Genomic DNA, 25538 nt, shown 5'->3' on the forward strand with positions numbered 1-25538 from the left:
GCGGGCACGGGCGCTCGGGCCGCGCGCGCCGCCAATCACCGGGGCCCGGGGCCGGCCCCTCCCCGCTGCCCTTGCTGGGACCCGGAGGAAGGGAGGGGGTCTCGCGGCGCTGCTGCTTGCCGGCGTCCTCCCTCCGGGTCCCCCTGTCCGTGCTGCTTCGGGGTCGGCGCTCCGATGGTACCTCCCCGGGCTCGGAGCCTCCAGCCTTCGCCACCCTGCGAGGCGCGACGGCGCCCACGGGGCCCACGCGCGAATGGCCATGCTCTCCCTGCAGTCCGTGGAGCCCCTAGGATTCCTGCGTTGCCCGGGGTCTGCCCTGCACTCCCCAACCCCGCATCGTCTACAGAATCCCGTGGCCCAGGCTCGGGTCATGGGATGCCTGCCGCCTGAGGGAGGCCCTGAGCTGGGAGCAGCGCCCCGCACCGCCTGGGGCACCCGAAGGCGGCTCCTCCCGCGCTCCTGAGCCCCCCTTCCCTGACACTGCTTTGTGGAGGGCCGGCTTTGTAAGAGAAACCCCCCTCTCGAGAAAGACCAGCTGTAGAGCACACACACCTGTTACCTGGGGGGCCAGACAGGCTGCAGAGAGAGGCGTGCAGAGGCCCCTTGCGGGTTGGGGGCTGCAGGTTGCTGGAGTGAGGACAAGGGGAGGGTCCAGGGGTGCCCGGAGGTGAAGCCCACCAGGCCCTGATGATAGCTTAGAGGGGAGGGAGGGTCTCCAAGCCAGGAAGCCGCTGCCTGGGACACCCGCAGCCCATATGGGCACCTGTTCCTATCCAGCTCTCCACCTCTGCCCCAGCTCCATGCCGATGGCCTGGAAAAGCACTAGAAGGTATCAGGTGCTTGGGCCCCTGCCACCCACATGGGAGACCTGGATGGGAGTTCCGGGCTCCTGGCTTCTGCCTGGCCCATCCCTGGCCATTGCAGCCATTTGGGGGTGAACCAGCGGAGAGGAGGGCTTTCTCTCGGTAACTCTGCCTCTCAAATGAGTAAATGTTTTTCAAACAATAAAACAGTGGGGGAAGAGAGGGATGAAGGGCTTTGCCACGCTGGCTGCACAGTCTGGGTACTGATGGCCGTCGGGGCAGGCGAGGAACAGAGGAGGAGCCATCTCGAGGGGAGGGGAGGTGGCAAGTTGGCCTCAGCCAAGTGAGTGTGCGGGTAAGGTTGGCACGGGATGCACTGTGGGTCAGAGGAGTGGGCAGGGCAGGAAAACCCCCAGGGAGGGGCTCCTGAGGGCTGAGCTGGCCCCTGGCTGCACCTACGGCTGCAGTGCCGTGGCCACCACCTCCTGCAACGCTCAGTGGACTTACGTAGGAGCTACGGTGCGTGTCCTCGTCACAGGAGCCACATAGCACCTCCCACACTGGTCCGAGGGGCAGCACTGCCCTGGAAGATCCTGGCGCCACCGTGGGGGTCTCCCGCACCCCAGTCAGAGGGCTCTGCTCCCCATCCAGCTCCCTGCTACTGCACACCCTGTGACACAGCAGGTGATGGCCCAGGTGCTTGGGCTCCTGCATTGATGTGGGAGGCCTGGACGGAGCTCCTGGCTCCTGGCTTTGGCCTGGCCCAGCCGTGGCTGTTGCAGCCATTTGGGGAGTGAGCTAACAGATAGAAGATCTCTGTGTGTGTGTGTGTGTGTGTGTGTGCCTTTCAAAAAAAAAAAAAAAAAAGACATCGCATGAACCTAGCGGGTGGTGAGCAGCACTACGGTGAACGAGGCAGAGAGGCAACGAGGCCTTCGCACATCTGAGCCTTCCCCTTGCTCGCTCGCAGCTCTGCGTCCTGGTGGCGATGTCGGCTGTGCTGCTCAGTCTCGGTTGTGGGAGCAGCGCCGTGGCACAGCGGGGGAGCCACACTTGCAACTCCAGCACCCCGTATCACGGCGCCCTGCGAGTCCCAGCTCCTCTGCTTCCCGTCCAGCTCCCTGCTAATGCAACCAGGAAGGCAGCAGGTGGTGGCCCTCGTACTTGGGTCCCTGCCACCCGTGTGGGAGGCCAGGATGGAGCTCCTGGCGTTAGCCTGGCTCAATCCTGGCTGCTGCTGGCATTTGGGGAGTGAACCAGCGGCTGGAAGACCTCTCTCTCTCTCTCTCTCTCTCTCTCTCTGCCTCTCCTTCTCTCTCTGTGTAAATCTGACTTTCAAATAAATAAACCAACCTTTGGGGGTGGGGGGGAAGAAAACAAAGCCAGTGAGATGCGCGGCAGCCTCCCATGGCGGAGTGCCGGTGAGGCTGAGGGGGCCGCGCCCCGACCTGTGCCCAGGAGCCCCCTTCCCGGCTGTGCACCTGCCATGCTCCTGTTCTGATGTCCCCTCACTCCCCGGGGAGACAGGAGCCCAACAGAGCCGCTAACACCAAGCCCTCATCCCACGGCTTCTGCCCTGACCTTGACGTCCAAGGTCGTTGCTCCGAGCCCACAGGCCTGGGCCCCCACCTGCTCCCAGGCGCCCGCAGCACCTCCACGTCAACCCTCCATCCCAGAAGGTCCCACTGGCTTTGCAAAGGGGCTGACCCTGCCCCCTCCCCCCGGGGGTCCAAGCCAGGCTCTGGAGGCCACAGTGCACCTCGCTGAGGCTGGGGGCCCTCAGGCAGGTCCTGGCTGTGGGCTCAGCAGGCCCTGCAGGAGACCCCCAAAGTGGAACACAAGCCTGGAAGGATCGAATTCTCCTTCTCTCCAAGAGCAAAAGGAGCTGAATAAAAAATCAGTTTCTATTTTTACTGCCAGATCCAGTTGTTATGGCAACGTAGGGCCTGACTCCTGCACTGGATCGGGCTTGGACTGCGTCTGGGGGGAGGAGGCGGGGTGGGCCCGGGGCACGGGCAGCGCCTGGAGGACGCCCTGGGGCCGTGGCTCGGAGCGGAAGTCGGCACTCTTCGCCGAGGACTCGCTTCCCACTCCCTTGGCACAAGGACCCTGGTCTCATCCTTGTCGCTGGTGCCCCTCCTTCCCCGCTTCGGGGCAACTCCTGCTGTGCAGGGCAGCCCCTGTCCATCACCTCCTCCCCAGCAAGGCAGCACCAGGGGCCACCTAGCGGAGCCAGGCGGGGCACCTGTTGGAAGCGCCACAGGTGGCCTTACCAGATCTGAGGCCTGGTGCCACACCGCCTGGTTTGGCGCCGTAGCCACGTGCCGTTTGCCCACTTGTAAAGTGGACGCTGCAAAACCCACCTGCGAGCAGGCAGGACGCCGCTCCAGAGAGCTTACTGCTGCGGTCCCTGGGAGCCGCTGCGTCCTCTGTCCGTGCAGGGACCCCGCCCGGCTCACTCACACGGCCAGCTGCACCGTCCAACCGGAGCCCCAGCCAAGTCTCCAACCCTAAGGCCGCCCGCAGCGGGCACTCATGGTGCTTCGGCTCAGGGGAGGGCGCACCGGGGAGCGGGGGGTCTCCGTGCACCCACCCCCTCCTGAGCCTCGCCTGAGCCCAGAGGCAGCACCCGCCTCTCCTCTTCCTCCCTGGGGCTGACGTCAGTCCCCAGTCAGTAGGTGCCGAGGGGGCACCTGGCCGAGTCCAGGGGCTGGCGCAGGGTCTAGAATAAAAGGAGGGCTGTGAGACAGCTGCGACCTCGCGCTGTCCGTGAATCTGAGCGAGCGCCACGGGCCCGGCTCTTTGTGCATCCCTGCTGACGAGCAGGTGACTCCCACCGGGCAACCCAGCCAACAGAGGCCGCAGGAGACATGGACGACGGGGTGGAGTGGGTGAGCCACACAAGCTCACCTCACTCCAAATGCCTGCCGGGGCTCCCGGCTGGAAGGGAGCCACAGAGCCTGCGAGACAGCAGCCGAGGGGCAGGCAGGGCCCTGAAGGGGGCCGTGACAAGACCAAGCCGGGCATTAGTTCTGTGAAGACGGGTCTTAATCAGTACTAACCCAGGTCCAGCGTGAGCCCGACTCCACCTGGACGTGCACGGAGGTCCCTGGGCCGCTGAGAGGGAGAAGGGAGGGGCGGGGGCTCCAGGGAGCCAGGAGGTGAAAAACAAGTGCAAAGGGAGCTTAGCCCATCTGGGTTCCGCTGGGCGCCCGCCCCTGGCACGGGCGGGAACAGGCCGGGCGTCTCCTCCGGCAGGCACCACAGGGGGGTCCAGGCCAGCCTGGGGTGCGGCCTTGAGCTACAGAAACTATGTCAGGCTCCGCTCCGCTCTTTGTAGGCCAAGGCCAAGGCCAAGGCTGAGGCTTCGGTGGGAAAGGGCTGGGCAGAGTCTGGCTGGAGAGTGGTCAAGGCTGGAATCTTTACCAGGGAGGGGCCCCAGCCGGGGGCGGGGCGGGCAGCTTGGTCTGGGGCGCCAGGAACTCAAATTCAAGGAGGGCTTATCAAGTGAGTCTGGTCCAATGGTGGAAAGCAAAAGTGGAGGCCATAGAGAGTCAGGTGGGGGAGGCAGCCCGGTGGGGAGCAGGCAGCCAGGTGAGGGGAGACAGCCAGGTGGGGGGAGGCAGCCAGGTGGGGGGAGGCAGCCAGGTAGGGGGAAGCAGCCAGGTGGGGGGAGGCAGCCAGGTAGGGGGAGACAGCCAGGTAGGGGGGAAGCAGCCAGGTGAGGGGAGACAGCCGGGTAGGGGGAGACAGCCAGGTAGTGGGGAGACAGCCAGGTGGGGGGAGACAGCCAGGTAGGGGGGAGGCAGCCAGGTAGTGGGGAGACAGCCAGGTGGGGGGAGACAGCCAGGTGAGGGGAGGCAGCCAGGTAGGGGGGAGGCAGCCAGGTAGGGGGGAGACAGCCAGGTGGGGGGAAGACAGCCAGGTAGGGGGGAAGCAGCCAGGTGGGGGGAGACAGCCAGGTGGGGGGAGACAGCCAGGTGGGGGGAGACAGCCAGGTAGGGAGGAGAAAACCAGGTAGGGGGGAAGCAGCCAGGTCGGGGGAGACAGCCAGGTCAGGGGAGGCAGCCGGGTAGGGGGGAGGCAGCCAGGTGGTGGAGTCTAGTCCAGGCTCTGGGAACAGCACCAACCATCTGCAAAGGCTCAGCGGTGTGGGACGGGCCTGTGGTTTGGCCTCCAGACTCACATGCTGCCGGCTTGGTCTGCACTGTGCCAGTACTGAGAGGCAGTGGGCCCTTTAAAAGGCGGGCCTAGCGAAGGTGATGAGGTCATTGAGAGGCACCGCCTCGGAAGGGATTAACGGGAATCTCAGGGAGGCGGGTTAGGTCTCTCAGGGCAGACGGGTGTAAAGGGAGCCGGGCTTTCTCAGAGCGTGCCCTTGGTCTCTCTCACACACACCCGCACCACACCACGCAGATGCAGGTGCCGCGCCACTGAACCGCAGAACGGTGAGCCTCGCGCGTTGTTACAGCCACACACAGCGGACGGAGCAGGACGGGCAGCGTGTGCGGCTGCGGGCTGGAGACACGGAGCTGACAGCTGACGGAGAGACGGGGACAGGTTTCAGGCTCCGCGTCGCCTGCCTCCCAGCGAGGGACGTGGCAGCCGCCTTGGGTGCAGACTCACGCGGGTGTCCGTGCGGGCAGGGCAGGCTCAGACACACGCATGGACGCCGCCCTGGGCTTCCCAGCTGAGGGGTCAGCATCTGGCTGGGGTGAGGCTGGCACTGCAGGGCTGGGTACCCTACTGCGCATCCTGGGCGACAGGAGGTGTTTCAGGGAGAACCCTGGGCACCTGCCCTGACGCCGTCCATGCCCCCGAGGGGGAAACTCACTGTGCTATGAGCCCAGGACATCCTCAAGGACAGGGACACGGCGTCGGTAGGGGTTTGTGGCCCTGCCGTCGCCTCCTACCCCAAACTCAGCCACCACCGGGCCGTGTCACAGAGCCTCAGAAGGGCACAGGCACCATGTGCACCTGCCGCGGCCAGCCAGTGGGCGTGCACCCGGAGTAAACTCCATTCCCGCTTTGCTTCGTTTCTTAGGAGGGCCACAGGTGAGCTTCGGAGAAGCTCCGGAGTCTGACTACATCGTGGTCAAGCAAAGACTGTGTCCTGTGCTTTCCTTGTGGCCGCCAGGGCCGGCAGACCCCCCTCCCCGACCTGCTCGGCCAGGACCAGCAGAGCCCCACCCCCTTGCCACACACACACACACACACACACATGCATACACCCCACCTCTGGCCCCTCTCCCAGCACGTGTGATCACTCCCAACACCTGCCTGGGCTATTCACCCTTGCTCATGGCCCGGAAGGGGGTCCAGGGCCCGGGGAGCCAGTGGGGTCTGCACCTGCCATGTGTCTGTGCAGGCGTGGCTGCCCGGGAACAGGGGCAGGAGGAGCTGGGCGGCTCCGTCCCGCTAAGGCGGTCCCAGAGCACCTGCGAAGCCCCTTCCCGGCACCCTTGTTCCGATCTGCAGGAATGAAGGTAAAAGGAGGGCTTGGGCTCGGAACAACCCCCTGCAACCGCACCTGAGCCCGTGTGGATGCGGTGACCTAAGGACGGAGACAGGCGGCCTTGCAACTGCAGGGCTAGGACCTGCGGCCCCGTTCCCAAACTCCAGAGAAGGATGAGGGGCCAGGGACCGGGTCAGAGCCTCTCGGCTTAATCAATCAGGCCTGTGCAAGGGGGCTTCGGGGGACGCCCGGCCGGGAGCAGGTGTGGTGGTGTGGTGGTGAAGCCTCCCTTGTGATCAGAGTGCCGGGGTTCAGGCCAGCCCAGCTGCCTGCTGATGGTCCTGAGAAGGCAGTGGACGATGGCCCTAGAGCCTGGGCCCCTGCACCCACGTGGGAGATCCGAATGCAAGTCATGGCTCCTCATTCAGCCTGGCCCAGCTCTGGCCATTTTGACCATTTGGGGAGTGAACCAGCAGATGGAAGATCTCTCTCTGTGTTGCTTCGCCTTTCAAAGAAAGAAAGAAATGTAATAAATAAATAAATAAAGGGATTCGGGGAGCTTCCAGGTCAGAGGGCGCGTCCGGTGCTGGAGTGGGGCAGGGGTGGCACTGGAACAGGTGTGGAAGCGCCACGCCCTCCTGGTTGCTGGCCCTCGGCCCCTCCTTCACTCCCCCTGCAGTCGTGTTAGGATGGCGCTGCCTAATAAGTCAGCAACGGCTAAGAAACTGCATCCGGGCTTGGACTGCTGCTGGGGAGTGCGGCTGGCGACAGGCACCTCCAGTGGGGGCCGTCCTGGGGGACCCCGCCCTCAGCTGGGGCAGGGGGGTGGGGCACCTGCTGTGCCTCCCGGCAGTTGGTGTCAGAAGTGAGTCCAAGCAGCGGCCGCCCAGGCGGATCAGGGGCCACTGGCAAGCACCCAGGTGCCTGACGATGCCCACACCTGTGCTGGACCTGGGGACTCCAAACAGTCACACAACGGCAAAAATACGTTGATTTTGGTGAAAACCATGTTTTGAGATCCGTGTGGTTTCTCCCCAGTGTTCACGGTCCGTGAATTCTTGAAGACTGCTCTGTGGGTGAATCCCAGGCACACCTGCACCCAAGGCGGCCTCTTTCCATTGCATTTCTCACAAACTCTGCAGAGGGCCCTCGTGGGGAACAGCCCAGAGAAACTGTTTTCTCGCTGGCCGCGCTGTGCTCCGGGGACTGCCCCCACCCCACTTGCAGACGGGAGCACGGGGAAGGGGCACGGAGGCAGAGGAGGCGCCCTCTGGCCTTGGGCTGCTGGGCGCGCCTTATCTCAGAGCAGCCAGGACGCGCTGTCCAAACTCAGGAGCACACAGCTCTGGCGCTGCATCCGCGCCAGCCCAGCACCCATGGCACCATTCCCACGAGAGCGCCCTCGTTTTCCCAGAGCACGGGAGGACAGCAGCTTTCGGGGGGCCTGGAGCCTGACGCAGCTCAACCCCCAGCTCTCCGGTGACTGGGGGGCTTCGGTGGAGGCAGGTGGGGGCGGGGGAGGAAAGTTTTATGGTGACCAGAAGACACCTTGAAAGAGAATCAAGTTGGGGCAGGCGCTGTGGCACAGCGGCTGAGCCGTCAGCTTCCCACATGGGCGCTGGTCCCAGTCCTGTCTGCTTCACTTCCCAGCCAGCTCCCTAACCTGGTAAAAGCAGCACGGATGGCCCAAGTGCTTGGGCCCCTGCACCCATGTAGGAGACCTGGAAGAAGCTCCTGGCTCCTGGTTTTGGCCTGGCCCAACCCCAGCTGTTGTAGTCATCTGGGGAGAGAACCAGTGGATGAAAGATCTCTCTGTTTCTCCCTCTCTGTCTGTAACTCTGACGTTCAAATAAATAAAGGCATTGAGAGCCGGCGCTGTGGCTCAACAGGCTAATCCTCCACCTTGCAGCGCCGGCACACTGGGTTCTAGTCCCGGTCAGGGCGCCGGATTCTGTCCGGTTGTCCCTCTTCCAGGCCAGCTCTCTGCTGTGGCCAGGGAGTGCAGTGGAGGATGGCCCAGGTGCTTGGGCCCTGCACCCCATGGGAGACCAGGAAAAGCACCTGGCTCCTGGCTCCTGCCATCGGATCAGCGCGGTGCGCCTGCCGCAGCACGCCGGCCACGGCGGCCATTGGAGGGTGAACCAACGGCAAAGGAAGACCTTTCTCTCTGTCTCTCTCTCTCACTGTCCACTCTGCCTGTCAAAAAATAATAATAATAATAAAAAATAAAGGCATCGAGACAGAGAGAGAGACTTCCCCAGCTTGAGGGAGTGTCCTCTTTTTATTTCAAATTTCTTCTAGGGACCAAGATACAGTATGACTTCGAAAATATTCACAGAAACTGGGCGGGTCCATAGCAGATTTAAAACTTCTGTACAAGAAACAAAGTTTCCACTTTACCCAGACAGCTAGTTGTTACCCTTTTCTCGAGGTTCCCAACTTTCCAACAACTGAAGTCTTAGGAGCCCAAAGGGCACCTGGATGGGAAGAGACTGCCCCCCACCCCCTCTCTGGCCTCAGGAAGTGCCCGGCCCTACAGGTATACAGTTGGAGCACAGCACAGCCAGGGAAGCGTGAGTTTGGAGCGTGCACCTGGGAGCGATTGGGGACAACAGGGGACAACAGAGAGCGCCCAGAAACAGACCCCGGCGGTTCTGACGGTATCCCAGAAAGAACAGCTTCTTCCACACACGATGCTGGCTAGGAATCGGACCTCCGCACGCAGCGAACACACACAAGACACCTCCCTCCGCCCACATCTCGCACCCGGCATGGAAGTGCGCCCCGCGCCTCTGTGTGAACCCTGGACTGTCAGACTCCCAGAGGAAATCTCTGTGGCCTTGTGTGTGCCTTTGTTTCTTGGACAGGACATAAAAAGTACAATCAAAGGGACATGGTGGGACACTGTGTCCTGCCATGGTGAAAACCGGCTCTTGGGAATGGCGCTTGGCCAGGCAGTTAAGACACCCACGTGGCCAGCCCTGGTTCCTGCTGATACAGACCCCGGGTGACCGCAGTGACGGCTCCGATGGTCAGCTTCCTGCCCTCCGCAAGCGAGGGCTGGACCGAGCTCCCGCACACGCTGACCAGCCAAGTCCTGGCCGTTACAGGCATTTGGGGAGTGAACCAGCAGATGAGATGGGAGCGTTCTCTCTCTGTGTGTGCGACTCAGCACCAAAGAGGGACACACACACACACACACACACACACACACACAGAGGCTATGATGGGGCTGCCACCGTTATCCTAAGACAGAGACACCAGACACAAAAGACCACCAAAGGTATCAGTTTCCAGAAAGGCAGGTTCTGAGCTGGGGAGAGAGCAGGTGACAGCACCGGGGCTGTGGTCCTGGAAATACTTAAAACCGCATCGTGGCCGGCGCCGCGGCTCAATAGGCTAATCCTCTGCCTAGCGGCGCCGGCACACCAGGTTCTAGTCCCGGTTGGGGCGCCGGATTCTGTCCCGGTTGCCCCTCTTCCAGGCCAGCTCTCTGCTGTGGCCCGGGAGTGCAGTGGAGGATGGCCCAAGTGCTTGGGCCCTGCACCCCATGGGAGACCAGGAAAAGCACCTGGCTCCTGGCTCCTGCCATCGGATCAGCGCGGTGCGCCGGCCGTGGCGGCCATTGGAGGGTGAACCAACGGCAAAGGAAGACCTTTCTCTCTGTCTCTCTCTCTCACTGTCCACTCTGCCTGTCAAAAATTAAAAAAAAAAAAAAAAACCGCATCGTGCAATGGCGGCCGCTCTACGTGTTTACTTCAACAGTCGTCAAAACTCAGTCACAAGGAAACAAACAACCCCCCGTAGAAATGCCAAGGCTGGGGGGGGGGGGTATGTCAGCGAACATCACACGCATGGCTGATTAAGCCGGCCCTGTGACGCCGGCACCCATGGGAGCACCTGTTTGAGTGAAACATGGATGGAAGCCCTCGAGTGCGCTCTCTTTCAAATAAATCTTCAAGGGAAAAAAAAAAAAAAAACAGTCCCCAGGGCCAACGCTGTGGCACAGACTGAAGGCATCATTTCTGACGCTGGCATCCCGTACGGACACCAGTTCAAGTGCCGGCTGCTCCACTCCCGATCCAGCTCCCTGCTAACGCATCTGGGAGAGCAGCAGAGGGTGGCCCAGGTGCTTGGGTCCCTGCACCCAAATGGAGCTCCTGGCTCCTGGCCACGGCCTGGCCCAGCTCTGGCTGTTATGAGCACCAAGGGTGGAATCACCAGTTGGAAACTCTCTCTCTCTCCCTCTCCCTCTCTGTCTCTTTCTTTCAAATAGATAAGAATAAATTGTAAAAAATTAAAACACAGAATTGCACCTTGCTTTTTTTGCACAATACCGTGAATGCACCTGCGGCCAGTGAACCACAGACTTAGAAATGGTAAATTCTACATTGCATTTACTTTACCATAATAAAAAAGACAGTTAAAAAAAACCGCCCGGGCCCTGCTATGATGCAGTGGGTGGGCTGCCGCTTGTAGCACCGGCTTTCCACACGGGAGAGCTGGTCCCGGCTGCCCCGCTTCCCATCCAGCCCCTTGCTCATGTCCCGGGAAGCAGCAGGTGACAGCGCAAGGACTCGCCCCCCCCCCCCCCGACATGGGAGGCCGAGATGGAGCTTCTGGCTCCGGCCTGGCCCAGCCCTGGCTGTGGCCGCTGTCAGAGCATGGAGAGCGGTCTGTCTCTTGCCCTCCGTCACTCCTATCGTATGAGTCCGCAAGTCCATCCCTGTGTGTTTGTCCAATAGAATGAAGGCCAATGGCCACATAATTATGGCGGCTTCATTCATAATCACCAAAGACTGGAAGCAACCCAGGGTCCGTGTGGCACTGCAGGCTGTGTGTGTGTGTGTGTGTGGTGTGTGTACTGCTGCACATCTCACCGTGATGATGGTGCCAGGATTTTTTTTTTTTTTTTGACAGGCAGAGTGGACAGTGAGAGAGAGAGACAGAGAGGAAGGTCTTCCTTTGCCGTTGGTTCACCCTCCAATGGCCGCCGTGGCCAGCGCGCTGCGGCTGGCGCACCGCGCTGATCGATGGCAGGAACCAGGTGCTTCTCCTGGTCACCCATGGGGTGCAGGGCCCAAGCACCTGGGCTATCCTCCACTGCACTCCCTGGCCACAGCAGAGAGCTGGCCTGGAAGAGGAGCAACCGGGACAGAATCCGGTGCCCCAACCGGGACTAGAACCTGGTGTGCCAGCGCCGCAAGGCGGAGGATTAGCCTAGTGAGCCGTGGCGCTGGCCGGTGCCAGTATTCTAAACTTGTTAACACTCACAGTCCTGTACCTAACAAGGATGGATTTTGTTCTTCGCCAAACCTGAGAAAGCACCCCAAAACACATACATACAGCTTTTTGTTTTATAAAGGGGCAGCCCTGTGGCACGGTGCTGAAGTCGCCACCTGGGACACCCACATCCCATCTGAGCGCCTGGCTCAAGTCTGGCTCCTCCACTTCCGATTCCAGCCTCCTGGGAGGCAGCAGGGCACGGTCCAGGCGCTTGGGTCCCCGCCACCCACACGGAAGACCCGGATTGAGTTCTGGGCTCCTGGCTTCGGTCTGGCTCAGTCTCAGCTGTTGTGGGCATTTGGAGAGTGAAACAATGAATCAAAGTTCTCTCTCTCTCTGCTTTTCAAATAAAATGAAAATAAATAGATTTTTAAAAAAGAACAGGCTGCGTTGTGGCACGCCAGGCTAACGCCGGCCTGTCGTATGGGAGCGCATGGAGACCCAGCTCCCGGCTGATGCGTCTTGGAAAGCAGCAGTGACGGCTCAAGGGCTTGGGCCCCGGCCACGCTCGCAGGAGCCCTGGATGGAGGTCCAGGCTCCTGACTGTGGAACCAGCCCCAGCTGTGCAGCCATTTAAGGAGGGAACCAGCAGGTGGAAGTACTGTCATGTCTCACTTTTTTTTTTTCAAACTTTTTTTATAAAAAGAAGGGGGGAGTGGGAGGAGGGAGAAGAGGAGGGGGAAAGGAGGAAGAGGAGAGGGAGGTGGAGGGGGAGGAGAGGAGAGAGAAGAAGGGGTGGGGGGGGGTAGGCTGCGGCCAGGTCCAGGTCAGCGTCCGCCCCAGCTGCAGCGCTGGCCCCTGGCTCGGGGACCGCGGCCCTGCCCTGTGAGTGTCACCGCAGCGCTCCGACTCCGGAGCCCCCGTCTCCCCGAGGTCCCCTTGGTCGGGTTCCGCTGCTCGTGCCCACCTCCCGGTTCCTGGACGCCGGCTGCCAGTGGAACCGCACCGAGGAGATCCCGGCCCGAGCCGGGCCCGCGGCGGCCTCTCGTGGCCGAAAGTGGAATTGCACCGAGTGCCACCGCGCAAGGCCAGCCCCGCACCCTTTGACCCTCAACCCCGCCACTGAAAACCTCTCTCTCCACACCCTCTTCACCTCTCAAATAAATAAAAAATATTCTTAAAAACCAAATCACTAATGGGACAAATGACCAAGTCTCTCCAAGAAACCCTGGGCACATAATTTAGGGGGCAGGGAGGGATTCCAAAGAGACTCCAGGGGCCAGGGCGTGGGTCCTGGCCCCCGTGCGCTGGGGACCGTGGAGGGATCATTGGTTGGGCGAGACGATGACAGGCAGGGGTGAAATGAAGTGACCCCCACCCCCGGGTCACCTGAGGCCGAGGGGCCGGCTTGGGCGTGCACCCCACTTCTGGCTGCTTCTGATCTATGTGATAAGTTGTGTAACGGTCAAGATTTTCAAGTGCTGGGAGAGGGGGCAGTGGCCTGGGGCGGGGGTGGGGGCAGCTGCTCAGCCTCGGTCCCCAGGGGAACGCCTCCAAGGTGTGAGGTCAAGAGGGGAGGGGAGCGGGGGCTGGGAGGTGGGGTGGCCCCGGGAGATGGACGGAGTGAGACCAGGTGAGGGGCTTCTACCTCACCGGGTGGACGACTCCACAATGCATCATCTTCTTAAATATACGTATTTGTTGGAAAAGCAGAAAGAGACAGACAGAGGTCTCCCATCCACCGGTTCACTCCTCAAACACCCCCAACAGCCAGGGCTGGGCCAGGCAGAGGCCAGGAGCCCAGAACGCAAGCCAGGTGTCCCGCGCAGGCATCGGGGGCTCCAGCATTTGAACCGCAACTGCTCCCTCCCAGGCTGAACTGGAAGCAGAGTCAGGACTCGAACCCAGGCACTCTCACGGGGAGGCAGTCACAGAGCGAGAGCGCGAGCTTCCATCTGCTGGGCCACAGAGGCCAGGCCAGACCAAAGTCAGGAGCTTCCTCGGGGTCTCCCCTGTGGGTGCAGGGCCCCAGCGCTTGGGCCATCCTCCACTGCTTTCCCAGGCCACAGCAGAGCTGGACCGGCAGGCACTCCCATGGGATGCTGGGGCTGCAGACAACAGCTTGACCCATCCACCCCCGGGGCCCCTCCCCACAGCCATCACACTGCCTCCTGAGGTGGGCGGGGCCAGACTGAGGGAGAGCCCCGACCGAGACTAGAACCTGGTGTGCCGGCACCGCAAATGGAGGATTAGCTTAGTGAGCCACAGCGCCGGCCCAGACGCATTTTCATTACCTTATGCAATCACTCAGAAATCAATAGCTCCCATGGCCCATGTAGTACCTTTACGCATTTTTCTTAGCCATTATTCCTTGACGTAAATTCAGTTACTGTCTTCTCTTCATCTGTTCACGTTCCGTATTTTGCACGACAGGTCTAACCGTGCGCCAGCTCTCGGTGTTTGTCTGGCAACACCTTTATTTCTCCTTTTTTCTTTTTATTTATTTATTTGAAAGTCAGAGTTACACAGAGAGAGAAGCAGAGGTAGGGAGATAGAGAGAGGTCTTCCACCTGCTGGTTCACTCCCCAACTGGCCACAACAGCTAGGGCTGTGCCAGGCCAATACCAGAAGCCTGGAGCTTCGTCTGGGTCCCCCACGTGGGTAGCAGGGGCCCACAGACTTGGGCCATGTGTTGCCTTCCCAGGTGCATTAGCAGGGAGCTAGATCAGAAGTGGAGCAGCTGGGACTTGAACCGATGCCCCTCTCGGGTGGCTGCTTTACCCGCTTGGCCACAGCCCACCCCGGCCTTGAGACCCCAGGATGCCCCAACTCACCCCTACTCAGCAGCCATCATTCCTGAGCGCCTCTTGTCTGACACACAAATCCCTCATCAGCAGATTCCAAATTTGGGGTTGGAAAACACAGAACCCCAGTAATGCAGAAAGAACATGAAGTTGGAGTGCGGCTGCAGCATTTGGAGAAATCGGCCCAGCTCGCCCCCCACCCCCCCACCAGGAGCCCCTGTCAGCTCTGGAGCCTGGGGCAGGGCCAGCCCCGCCCGGTGCCCCAGGACGCGCCCCAGGCTGGCTTCTCCAGGGCTGAGCCAGGGACTCCACCTGGGGGGGAGGCAGGGACGCAAGCATGTGGCCCATCATCTGATGCCAGCGTTGCATGGGGCTGCCCGGCCCACTGCACCACAAGGCCGGTCCCCAGGTCACCACAGCAGTGGAGACATCTCACAGGGCTACAGCCTCGGGGATGAAATCGAGTATCCCACAATGCACCTGCCCTGACCAAGGGTGGGGGGGTACGCAGAAGCAGAGCGGGGCTGCAGGACTGCCCACACGGGGGTGGGAAGAGGCGACAGGCACCTCTGGCCATGTGATGTGTCTCAGACGGGCTCCCCACGCCCACAGAGGACCGGGGCAGCCCGGTGCTCCTGTGCCCTCGGCCTCCCGGGAGTGCAGACGCCCCCTGCACCGCACACCTGCCGGGGGTGAACACACTGCTGCCCAGGCCTCCGCACCCTGGGGCCTCGGGGGTGAGCGGACTCCCACCGCCTGAGGCACACTGACTTTGCCACCTGGAACCTCAGGAAGCCGCCCCGGGCGCCCCCGCTCTGCGCACAGTAGGCCAGCCTGCCTCCTTCCTTCCTCCAAACTGCGGACAGCGGCTTCCGGAAGGGCAGCATTCGCTGGGAACGGGAACGGCAGGCACGGAACGGCACCGCCGGCTGCAGAGACGCGGGGGTTAAAGGTCACTGTTCCAACAGAGGGGGCCACACCTGCCCAGGTGACCCCACCAGCTAACAGGGGAGCCCAGGTTCCCTGTTCACTGTCTATGCTGCAGACCCCTCCCCACCTCGGGGTGTTCACACCCGCCAGCCAGGCCCAGCTCACGCATGGGGTCAGCGCCATCTGGTGGCCAGGAGAATAACCAGGGGCCACGTGCCTCCCAGTGGGGGAGGTGGGACCAGATTTAGGTGCCTCCTGGGCCAACTGGTTCCCGTGGGGAATATCAGCGTGCAGGAGGGTGGGGGACCCCTGTCTGCTGCCCCACCCCACGGGGAAAATCCCACCTTCGAGAATCCCCAGCACAGCTGTAAACCACAGTAAACCCTGGTTTTCTCCCCATAACTTTGTGGTGTGTTTTTTTTTTTTTTTTTTTTTTTGACAGGCAGAGTGGACAGTGAGAGACAAGACGAGAGAATGGTCTTCCTTTGCCGTTGGTTCACCCTCCAATGGCTGCTCTGGCGGCGCGCTGCGGACGGTGCACCGCGCTGATCTGATGGCAGGAGCCAGGAGCCAGGTGCTTTTTCCTGGTCTCCCATGGGGTGCAGGGCCCAAGCACCTGGGCCATCCTCCACTGCCTTCCCGGGCCACAGCAGAGAGCTGGCCTGGAAGAGGGGCAACCGGGACAGAATCCGGCGCCCCGACCGGGACTAGAACCCGGTGTGCCAGCGCCGCTAGGTGGAGGATTAGCCTAGTGAGCCGTGGCGCCGGCCCCATAACTTTGTTTTTAAAACTTAGAACACAGCGATTGCGGGACCAAAGACCTTTCTGTCCGGCCACCCACCAAGAGCAAGCAGGATCGGGCAGCAGGCGGCGGGGACTTCGGGAGAAGGGCACTGCGGGGCAGGCCGCGAGCTCTCACCCAACTTGAAGGTTTATTTCAGGCTCAGTCTGGCCGAGAAGCTGGTCTGGACTGGGCGTCCCACGGGCGTCCCTGCGATCCCAACTCCACACGGGACACACTTGGCCTCGCCAGCCAAGTCCTTCTGCCCAGGAAGGGTCAGCTCTGTCCCACTCTGGACTTGGCTCTGAACTCCCCGACTCGGGGGCTCAGACAGGGCCTCAGCCTACCCAGGCCACAGGGCCAGCAGTGCAGGAGCCCATGGTCCTGCTCTCCAAACCCTGGCCTGGCCTCGCCAAAGAGCAAGCCCGGCTGCTCCTAGGGGCTCGAGGACACCACAGAAGAACGGGGCAAGGCAGGGCACACGGGACAGCGGCTCTGGGCACCACAGAACTGGCCAGCCCAGGGGCTCTGCCTCGAGCCGGCCTGCTGGCGCCAGCAGGTGCCCCAGCGGGTAGGCGCGGCACAGGGCCGAGGGAGGAGGGAGGTGCTGCCCTCGCTGGGCCAGACCGGACCCGCGATGCCGGCGGAACCAGTTCAGCCTGCCTCAGGGGTGCCCCCACCCCCGCCCTGATCTGAGCCCCAAGCTATACAACTTCAGGCCTCACCCCTTTTCACGGTGAGCCCCTGGCCTTTCGGACAAGACAATTCAAGACTGACTGATTTATCTGAAAGGCAGAATTACGAAGAGCGGGAGCAACAGAGAGCTTCCATCCGCTGGTTCACTCCCCCAAAGGTCAAAGCCAGGCGTCAGGAGCTTCCTCCGGGTCTCCCACGGGGTGCAGGGGCCCAGGGACTCGGGCATCCTCCACTGCTGCCGCAGGAGCAAGAGCAGGGAGCTGGACGGGAGTGGAGCAGCCGGGGCGCCAACCGGTGCCCACTGGCGGGGGCGGGAGGGGCAGCACTGCAAGCAGTGGCTTCCACCAGCTACGCCACAGTGCCCGCCCTTGGCCGAGACAACTCTAGAGAAAGGACTGCGACGTCCCGTAGGCGCTTCCGGCCTGGCTCCAGTGCAACGTGGGGGTGACTCGGTCATTCCGCTGTGAGCCGCCGGCAGAGCAGTGACAAAAACAACCCAGGCTCTAACACCTCAATGCAGCCCTAAAACCCGAGGCCCGGGATGCACTGTGGTCCCTGGGGCACAGGCGAGATACGCAGTGTCACAGACTCGCCACGACACACACAGACCACTCCCTGTCCCCCGCCCCGGCAGGACCCACGCCAGGACATGGACAGGGCGCAGCTGAACCGCGACCGGTAAGGAGCGACGCCGTGTACGTGCGGAGTGAACAAAGGCCTTTCAAAAAGATTTAATTTTTCAAACGAGACTTCCACAGTCAGAGAACTGGGCTTTTTCTCTTTTTTCCCACAGGATGAAGGGGCTGCCACGTGCATCCAGAAATAGGTGCCCCCGAGCTGAGGGACTGAGCGCCCTTCAGCCCCCCCCCCCAGCGTCCAGCACGTGCCGCACACACGCCGTGGGTTCTGCAGAGATGCTGGGCAGGGACACCCGGCATGGAGCAGGCCCAACCATGCCAGCGGCAACGAGAGTCGGCACCCCCTCCTGCCCCAAGAGAGCGGCGGCAGACAGCAGGCCCTCGTGAGGCCAGGGCCAGGCTGCCCAGAGCTCTTGACGCCCCAGGACCGGGCGCGGCAGGGGCTGGGGCTGCCGCCCACGAGCCCACGTGCGGGGGAGACTCGCAGCCGCCTGCCCCCGGCTTTGCACGCAGGCACTGTGCTGACACCAGGCTTCAGTCCCGAAGAGCAGTCGGGCTCAGGGCGGACGTGGCGGCCACGTTGCTGGCCACTGAGCGCGCCCACTCGGCCCGGCTTCTTCTCTTTGGCTCCAGGTTCAATATAACTCTTGGGTCCATTGTTCAAGACAAACAGGCTTGGTCCCGACCCACAAGTCCACTGGGGACATCTCAAGGTTTTGATGCCCATCTCCTACCCCCAAGTCCTTTTTGAAGCTTGAAAAAAAAAAAAACACTCCGTGATGAAGCCCGGCATTGCCCCACCGTGCAGGGTGCAGCGAGCCAGCAGCCGGGCCAGCGGGGCAGGAGCTGGCGTGCGGTACTGGCACCACGGCACCACAGCCGAGCCCGCCCCACCGCCGCTCTGCCCAAGGCCTCACACAGAGGAAGAGGCACTCCCGGCAGTGAACCGGGCACAGGAGGGAGGGTGGCTGACCCTCCCCAGGGACACCACCCCCTGCCGAGCAGGCCGAGGGCTCTCTCTGGCAGCTGCCTAGCCCTGGCCTCCCATGGTGGAGAGCAGGAGCTGCTGACCTGGGACAGCAGAGGCCGCTTCTCCCCATGGCCTTGGCTTGACATGGAAGCCACTGAGGCTGAGAGGGAGGGGACCCAAGAGAGAGGACAGCGGGCACGGTGCACTGAGCCCCCGCTCTGCCCCCCTGCACCTGACATGGGCCCAGTGCTGGCCTGAGACCGTGCGGGCCCCTGGCCATCACTCAGGCCAGCCCCCGCCCTGTCCCCCTGCACCTGACACGGGCCCAGTGCTGGCCTGAGACCGTGCGGGCCCCTGGCCATCACTCAGGCCAGCCCCTGCTCTGCCCCCCTGCACCTGACATGGGCCCAGTGCTGGCCTGAGACCGTGCGGGCCCCTGGCCACGCCCAGGGGAGGGACACAGGCCCCACCGAGGCCCTCTGACTCCTCCCCCGGGAGCAGCACTCTCACCACACAGCTGCACCACAGGGCCAGGGATTCCACGCCTGCCGGCCTCTCCCCTGCCCCGCGCCCGCCTCTGCCCGGGCGCCCCCACGACACAACAGCCAGGCACGGCAAGCGCAGGGTTTGTTTCACTTCTGCCGTTCCCTGCACCTCTCCGCGCCACGGCCGCCGCCAATGCCTTCCCCGCTGGGAGCACGGCGCCCGGTCAGGAACGCAGTCCAGGGAGGCGACCTGCTTCACGCTGGATGGCGGCAGGGAGCTAAGACGCGTGGCTTCTGACCGCGACCTCTCATCCCCTTCCGAGCAGAGCCGGGGGAGCCGACGGCAGGGCTCAGCTGCCACAGTAGCTACAAACTTCCCTAAAAATAGAAAAGTTAAAACCACAGCGCTGTTCCACGGAAGAGTGAAGGGGGAGACAGGTCATTCACGCACGAACACCACGGCTGCCTGCTCCAGGCGTCCAGGCACGAGTTCAAGTTCACCTGCTGTCAGAGAGGAACGCCAAGAACGCCAGGAACCCGTCTCTCTTCCAAGTCCACCAGGAAGAAATCCCAGCATAATCCAATTTGGAAAGAATTTAATTAACAAAATAAAACGGAAGGAAAATGGTCCGGGGGGGCCGCAGGGAGAGAGGGGCCAGGCCAGGCCCCGGCGGCCCCCGCCGCCTTCCTCTGCACGCCGTCGTCGGAGCGTGCGGCTCCGGAGCCCAGACAACGGTGCCGGAGGCTGCGCGGCTCCGACCACCTTGCGCCGGCTTGGCACATTCACGCATGCAAAGCAAGAAAGTCTCGAGGGCTTCACCAAACAGTTACTTTTGGCAAAAAGAGAAAACAAAGGAAAAGCGAAAGTTTGTAAGCAGGTTGAAAGCCACGGGGGTGAGACGGTACGGAGTTAGACTGCCGCTACGACCTGGTGTGGAGCAGCCTCTGCCGCCCCCCCCGTCGGCTCAGTCCATAGCAGCAGCGCTCGGGGCCCCTGTCCAGCCTCAGCCTCCGGGGCAGGCTCAGTCGGTGCGCAGCATCATGGGAGGGTGCTCGCTGTCCTCGTCCAGGCGCAGGGCGCCGGCCTCCTCCTCCAGGCAGGCGCCTCCCACGGCCCCCAGGTCATCTGTGTAGGCTGCAGAGACACAACATGACCCTCAGAGGCTGGGCGCCGCCAACTGCAGACTGTGCAGCCGCAGCCCACATGGAGGAGGCTCAGTTCTACCCTCTTCTGTGCCGCGGGCACGCTGCCCACTTGCTCCCGTGAGCAGGAGGAAGACACGTGTCCCAGACTGCTCAAATCGGGCGCTCAGGGCGGCGGGGCTGGGAGGGAGTGAGCGGCAGGGGCCCCCAGAGGCGGAGGGCCCCCATCTGCCCGTCTGCAGACTGCCCGGCCACTGCAGCCAGATGGGGGCTTGACGGGCTCACATGTGGCTCCGGTCTTGAGGGCAGCTGACAGAGCTCACCTGCTGAGAGTGGCCGCTAAGCTTCCCGAGGGTAAGTGGGAAGCTGCCCGGGGGCCACTGGCACAGCCCCCGTGTGGTCTGCAGCCCGCCCCTTACCAAGTCTCGTGGGAGACGAAGGCGCGTAGGCACCTTTCCCGGCAGCTGTGCCTCGCGTCTGTGTCGCCAGGGGGCAGTCGTGAGAGGCAGAGTCCAGGGTCTCACTGGCCGTCTCCACGCTGCCGTCCAGCCTGGAGGAGAGAATGTGAAGCCGTGCTCAGTGGTCGGGGCTTCCTGGGCGCCACACGGTGACAGCTAAGCAGAGCGTGGGCATGTTCATGCGGGGGTGGGCCCCCAGCGCACCTGTGCACTTGGGTCACTCCGGCCGTCGGATGGACAGACACCCACCCGGGGGGTGCTACTATTTCATTTTTAGTCTCAAACAAAATTTGCTATGAAAACACCACCTCCCAGTTCCCCCACTGTAAAAATACCACAGTTGGCACTGGGACTCGCACTAAAACACAGCGTTAACAGGAACACCCCGCCCCCCACCGCCAACTGCCAAGTGCAATCCCTCTTCCAGCGAGACGCCCCACAGGGCAGCGGCAGCCCAGGCCGCCCCTCGCCGGGTACCTGGTGCTCAGGGAACTCTGCGGAAGCACGCCGGCCAGGAGTGCGCCAGGTCACGGGAGCAGACCACGCTCGTGCGGGACAGGGCCGCTCCCCCCCCCACCCCCGACCAGCAGGACGCGGCGGTGCCGTGGGCCTCACCTGTGCCGTGCGGGACAGGGCCGCTCCCCCCTCCCCCACCAGCAGGACGCGGCGGTGCCGCGGGCCTCACCTGTGCTGCCGCATCAGGGCGCACTCGCCGCCCTCCTGCGGGTCCAGGTTGTACATGTACAGGTACCCGTCGGACGCGCCCACCAGCAGCCGGGGGATCTTCTGAATCCTAGTGGCGGTGAGAGCAGCCAAGCTGGAGGCCCGCGGCGCGCACCAGAGCACCCGTTGCACCATGCTGCACCAGCAGCCCCAGGTCACGCCAGCCCAGCTCCCCGCGTCCCCCACGCCCCCACGGGCGCGGGGGAGCAAGGCAGAACCAAGTCGGTGCCATGGCCTGGAGTCCTGGGGACAGGCATCTCACAGACTCCCCTGCTACGCTAGTGACAAGCAGGAGGGAAGAGACCGCCGGCAAGGCGGCGGGAGCAGAGGGCACCATCCCTGGGTGCCCACGGAGCTGCGCCCCTCAGATCTGTAGGCAGAGCCCCCGCAGGGGGCTTCCCTTGGCCTCACGGGTAAGCACTGGCAGCTTCCTGCAGGGGACCTAATGCTTCTCATCAACACTGAACGGTCTCAACAGAAACAGAGATTTCTGTGCAATCAGAATACCACGGAGAGCATTCAGGTGTGGTTCAGGTTGAACACCCAAAACCTGAAATCGGAACACAACGCCCCGTGGAGAACTCCCCACCTGACCGCACGTGACAAGCGCGGTGCACGGCAAACACTGCACGACCACCCTGAGGCCGTGAGCAGACGGTGGGCGCGAAGCAGAGCTGAGCTGCGCCCAGACCTGGCCCCGTGCCCAAGGCACCACGCCCGCACAAACTCCCCCACGCACCAAGCGTTTGTGCCAAGTGCCTCTCCACCTGTGGCCGGGAAGGCGGGCTTTACGGCTCCGCCAGTGCCACTCAGCCTGGCAACGCCCATGTCCCACTCGCCAGGACACCTGATGTGCCCAGGCTCCTCCCCCAGTGCACCCCAGGCCGTGGCGGAGGCAGGCGCCCCCGTGACTCACGTGGCTAGCGAGCAGATGTTCTTGTGGCCACAGAACGGCAGGCGCACTGTGGCAAAGGCCCTGCCCTGGTTGAACATCTCTGTCACCTGGGACGGCAGGTAGCTGGTGGAGGCCATGAGCACCTTCCCAAAGTAGCCAGTCCAGGTGGTGGGCTCCTCTGGAGGCCTGCGGGGACACAGGGCACATGGGTCAGGTGGCTGCCCACTTGCCACCCTCAGAGACGAGCTGCTGTGGGCCGCACAGGGCGGCTCTCCGCGTCTCACAGGGAGGGGCAGAGAACACAAGGCCCCCGGCCCCAGGTCCCACAAGGGTGCTCAGGCCCTGAGGAAGGGGATGACGTGGGATGGTCTCGGGTCCAGCAGAGGACTCCCAGGTCCATCCTGGCAGTGGGGAGTCTGCATGGCCCTGGGCACAGACCTTCAGCTGCCACTGTCCCCCGGTCACTGCCCCACGACTCAGGCTGGCTCCTCCTCTGGGCTATCAGTGGGAAGCTCTTTGTAAGGCTTGAGGAGACAAGGAATGAAAATCCTTCCCCCACACCCTCACTGCAGGAACTCAAGTTTGCGTCCACTGTTTGAAAACCGCAAATGGGGCCGGCGCTGTGGCTCAGCGGGTTAACGCCCTGGCCTGAAGCACGGGCATCCTATATGGGCGCCGGTTCTAGTCCCGGCTGCTCCATTCCTGATCCAGCTCTCTGCTATGGCCTGGGAAAGCAGTGAAGATGGCCCAAGTCCTGGGGCCCCTGCACCCACGTGGCAGACCCAGAAGAGGCTCCTGGCTCCTGACTTCAGATCGGCGCAGCTCCAGCCATTGCGGCCATCTGGGGAGTGAACCATCGGATGAAGACCTCTCTCTCTCTGCCTCTCCTCTCTGGGTAACTCTGTCTTTCAAATAAATAAATCTTAAAAAAAAAAAAAAAAAGAAGAAGAAGAAAAAAACCAGGAACGCCATCTGTGGGCTCGGCCAAGGCCGGGGAGAGGCCAGGACTGGCTGCAGCAGGCACGCGTCACAGCCGCTCCCGCTCACAGCACGCCACGCAGGAGGGGCATCCGCCTACACCTGGCGAGCCGCCCGCGCCCGCACGTCACATCACCCCAACGGGGCCCTCTCTGCCCCGAGCCTGGCTGGCGGCAGCGGCCCCAGAGCTGGGGTCACAGGGCCCGTGCCACGTTCCCACGCCGCCAGAAGACAAACGTGTCCTCACAACTCACTTTTCTTTCACAGTCTCGAGCTTGAAGATGTGCACGGTCTCGGTGTTGCTGGAGGCAGACAGGAACATGCCGTCCATGCTGAAGGCCAGCGAGCAGATGCTCACACACCTGCAGACACAGCGCAGCCGGCGCGTCACGGGGCGGCCAGTGCCCATGGCAGGGGCGTCACAGGGCAGCCAGCGCCCATGGCAGGCGCATCATAGGGCGGCCAGCGCCCATGGCAGGGGCGTCACGGGGCGGCCAGCGCCCATGGCAGGCGCGTCACGGGGCGGCCAGCCACCCATGGCAGGCGCGTCACGGGGCAGCCAGCGCCCATGGCAGGCGCGTCACGGGGCGGCCAGCCCGCCAATAGCAGGCGTGTCATAGGGCAGCCAGCCCACCCATGGCAGGCGCCCGCCCATGGCAGGCGCATCATGGGGCGGCCAGCCTCCCATGGCAGGCGCATCACGGGGCGGCCAGCCTCCCATGGCAGGCGCATCACGGGGCGGCCAGCGCCCATGGCAGGTGCGTCACGGGGCGGCCAGCCCACCCATGGCAGGTGCGTCACGGGGCGGCCAGCCACCCATGGCAGGTGCGTCACGGGGCGGCCAGCCTCCCATGGCAGGCGTGTCACGGGGCGGCCAGCCCGCCCATGGCAGGCGCATCACGGGGCGGCCAGCCTCCCATGGCAGGCGCGTCACGGGGCGGCCAGCCCGCCCCAGGCCCTTCCAGCTGTAGGGGCACCGGCGGCCTGCTCTGCAGCCCCTCCCCATCCTCCAGAGAGGACACGAGGGGCAGCGGGCGCTCCGGCACAGCTCGGGCATCACGGGGAACCCCTCAGAGCCTTTAAACACAGGTCAATCTTCTCCCAAGCCCAGAAATACAAGTCCTCGAGCCCAGTCAACAGCTGTGAGGGGCTTTCTTTACCAGGGCTGGGGGACGCGAGGCAGGAGCGGCGCCTGCCTCAACGGTGCCGACATGGGTGCACACCTCAAACCCGCGGCGAGCACCAGCGCACAGACCCAGTGGGAGGTGCCTGAGCACCAGCCAGAGTGTGCAGAGCAGACCCGGGGACTGGCGTGGCTGCCCAGAGGGGCCGCGCCGAGGGAGGTCAGGGAGAGCCACTGGAGGGAGCCACTGGGCTCGGGCTCCAGGCTTTGCAGGAGCTGTCAGGCTGCCAGACACGGGGACATCCCACGAGCAGAGCAAGACCCCAGAGGCGGCAACCCCCAGCAAGGGAAGGCTCCGCCTGGCTGGAGCAGGTGGGGCCGGGAAAGGGGACAGGGCAGGAAGGGGAGGCCTTCGGGTGTGGGCGGTTCCTGCAGCTAAGGAGGGCGTGGCTAACCGTACCCACGGCTTCAGCAGCTGCAGCACACACACCACATGGGGCTGGGAGCCAGGAGGGGCACACGGGGAGGGGCACTGCACCCAGATCAGCATAACAGACGAAGCCGGCCGCCTGGGACAGGGGCGGGCAGGGGCCGAGCAGGTCCCTCTGCTCGGGCACAGGGGAGGACGCAGGGGAGAGCAGCGGGGGCCACGTCTCAGCCTGGCTGTGACGTATGAAGGAGCGGAGCTGCAGCCGCCCACGGTGACTCCAGAAGGGGTGGCGTGAGGAGAGCAGTCGCGGACGGGGCAGTGGTCTTCTGGCTTTCAGAAGTCACCTGCCTGCCCTGGGGGGGCCGAGCAATGGGGGTAGGGAGGGCCTGGCAGACAGCGTGAGGGTCTCAGGAGGCTCCCAGCCAGAGTGTTCAGGAGAGGAGGTGTCACAGCCTCCGACAGTCCCACCTGAGACGAGGGACAGGCCCCCAGGCCACAGCAAGCATGGTGGCCCAGGGACTGAGCCTGCACCCTCACCAGCAGTCCAGGAAGGGGTTAACTACGGCACAGGAGTTTGCAGAAGACACGGGCAAAGGTGACAGAACTTAAACCGTCACTCCTATGGCCTTTAAAAGAGCTGACGCAGGGCCGGCACTGTGGCATAGAAGGTTAACCCTCTGCCTGCAGTGCCAGCATCCCATATGGGCATCAGTTCAAGCCCCGGCTGCTCCACTTCCCATCCAGCTCCCTGCTTATGGCCTGGGAAAGCAGAAGATGGCCCAAGTGCTTGGGCCCCTGCACCCACCCATGTGGGAGACCCGGAAGAAGCTCCTGGTTCCTGGCTTCAGCCTGGCACAGCCCTGGCCATTGTGGCCATCTGGAGAGTGAGCCAGTGGATGGAAGACCTCCCTCTCTGTTTCTCCCTCTCTAACTCGGCATTTCACATGAATAAATGAATAAGAGAGTCGAAGCTGTCTGCGGGGGACACGGGGCCTCAGCG

The 25538-nt window shown here is 63.2% G+C and overlaps 1 protein-coding gene across 2 annotated transcripts in view; it reads right to left on the reverse strand.

Annotated features, from left to right (window-relative positions):
* Positions 1–17410: 17410 nt before the first annotated feature.
* WIPI2 (WD repeat domain, phosphoinositide interacting 2) overlaps positions 17411–25538 on the reverse strand; it is a 32006-nt gene continuing 23878 nt past the window's right edge. Inside the window, exons 8-12 of one of the 2 annotated variants that reach the window (XM_017339076.4) lie at positions 23240–23347; positions 22029–22193; positions 21075–21182; positions 20351–20481; positions 17411–19923 (exon numbers count right to left, since the gene is read on the reverse strand). In XM_017339076.4, the coding sequence (XP_017194565.2) occupies positions 19811–19923; positions 20351–20481; positions 21075–21182; positions 22029–22193; positions 23240–23347 (625 nt within the window). In that variant the 3' untranslated portion in view covers positions 17411–19810. The remainder of the gene's footprint in view (positions 19924–20350; positions 20482–21074; positions 21183–22028; positions 22194–23239; positions 23348–25538) is intronic. The other variant, XM_008251210.5, reaches the window with a different exon arrangement.

The sequence above is a fragment of the Oryctolagus cuniculus genome, chromosome 19, assembly GCF_051225735.1.
Source record: "Oryctolagus cuniculus isolate XC-2025 breed Fujian yellow rabbit chromosome 19, ASM5122573v1, whole genome shotgun sequence".
Lineage (NCBI taxonomy): Eukaryota > Metazoa > Chordata > Mammalia > Lagomorpha > Leporidae > Oryctolagus > Oryctolagus cuniculus.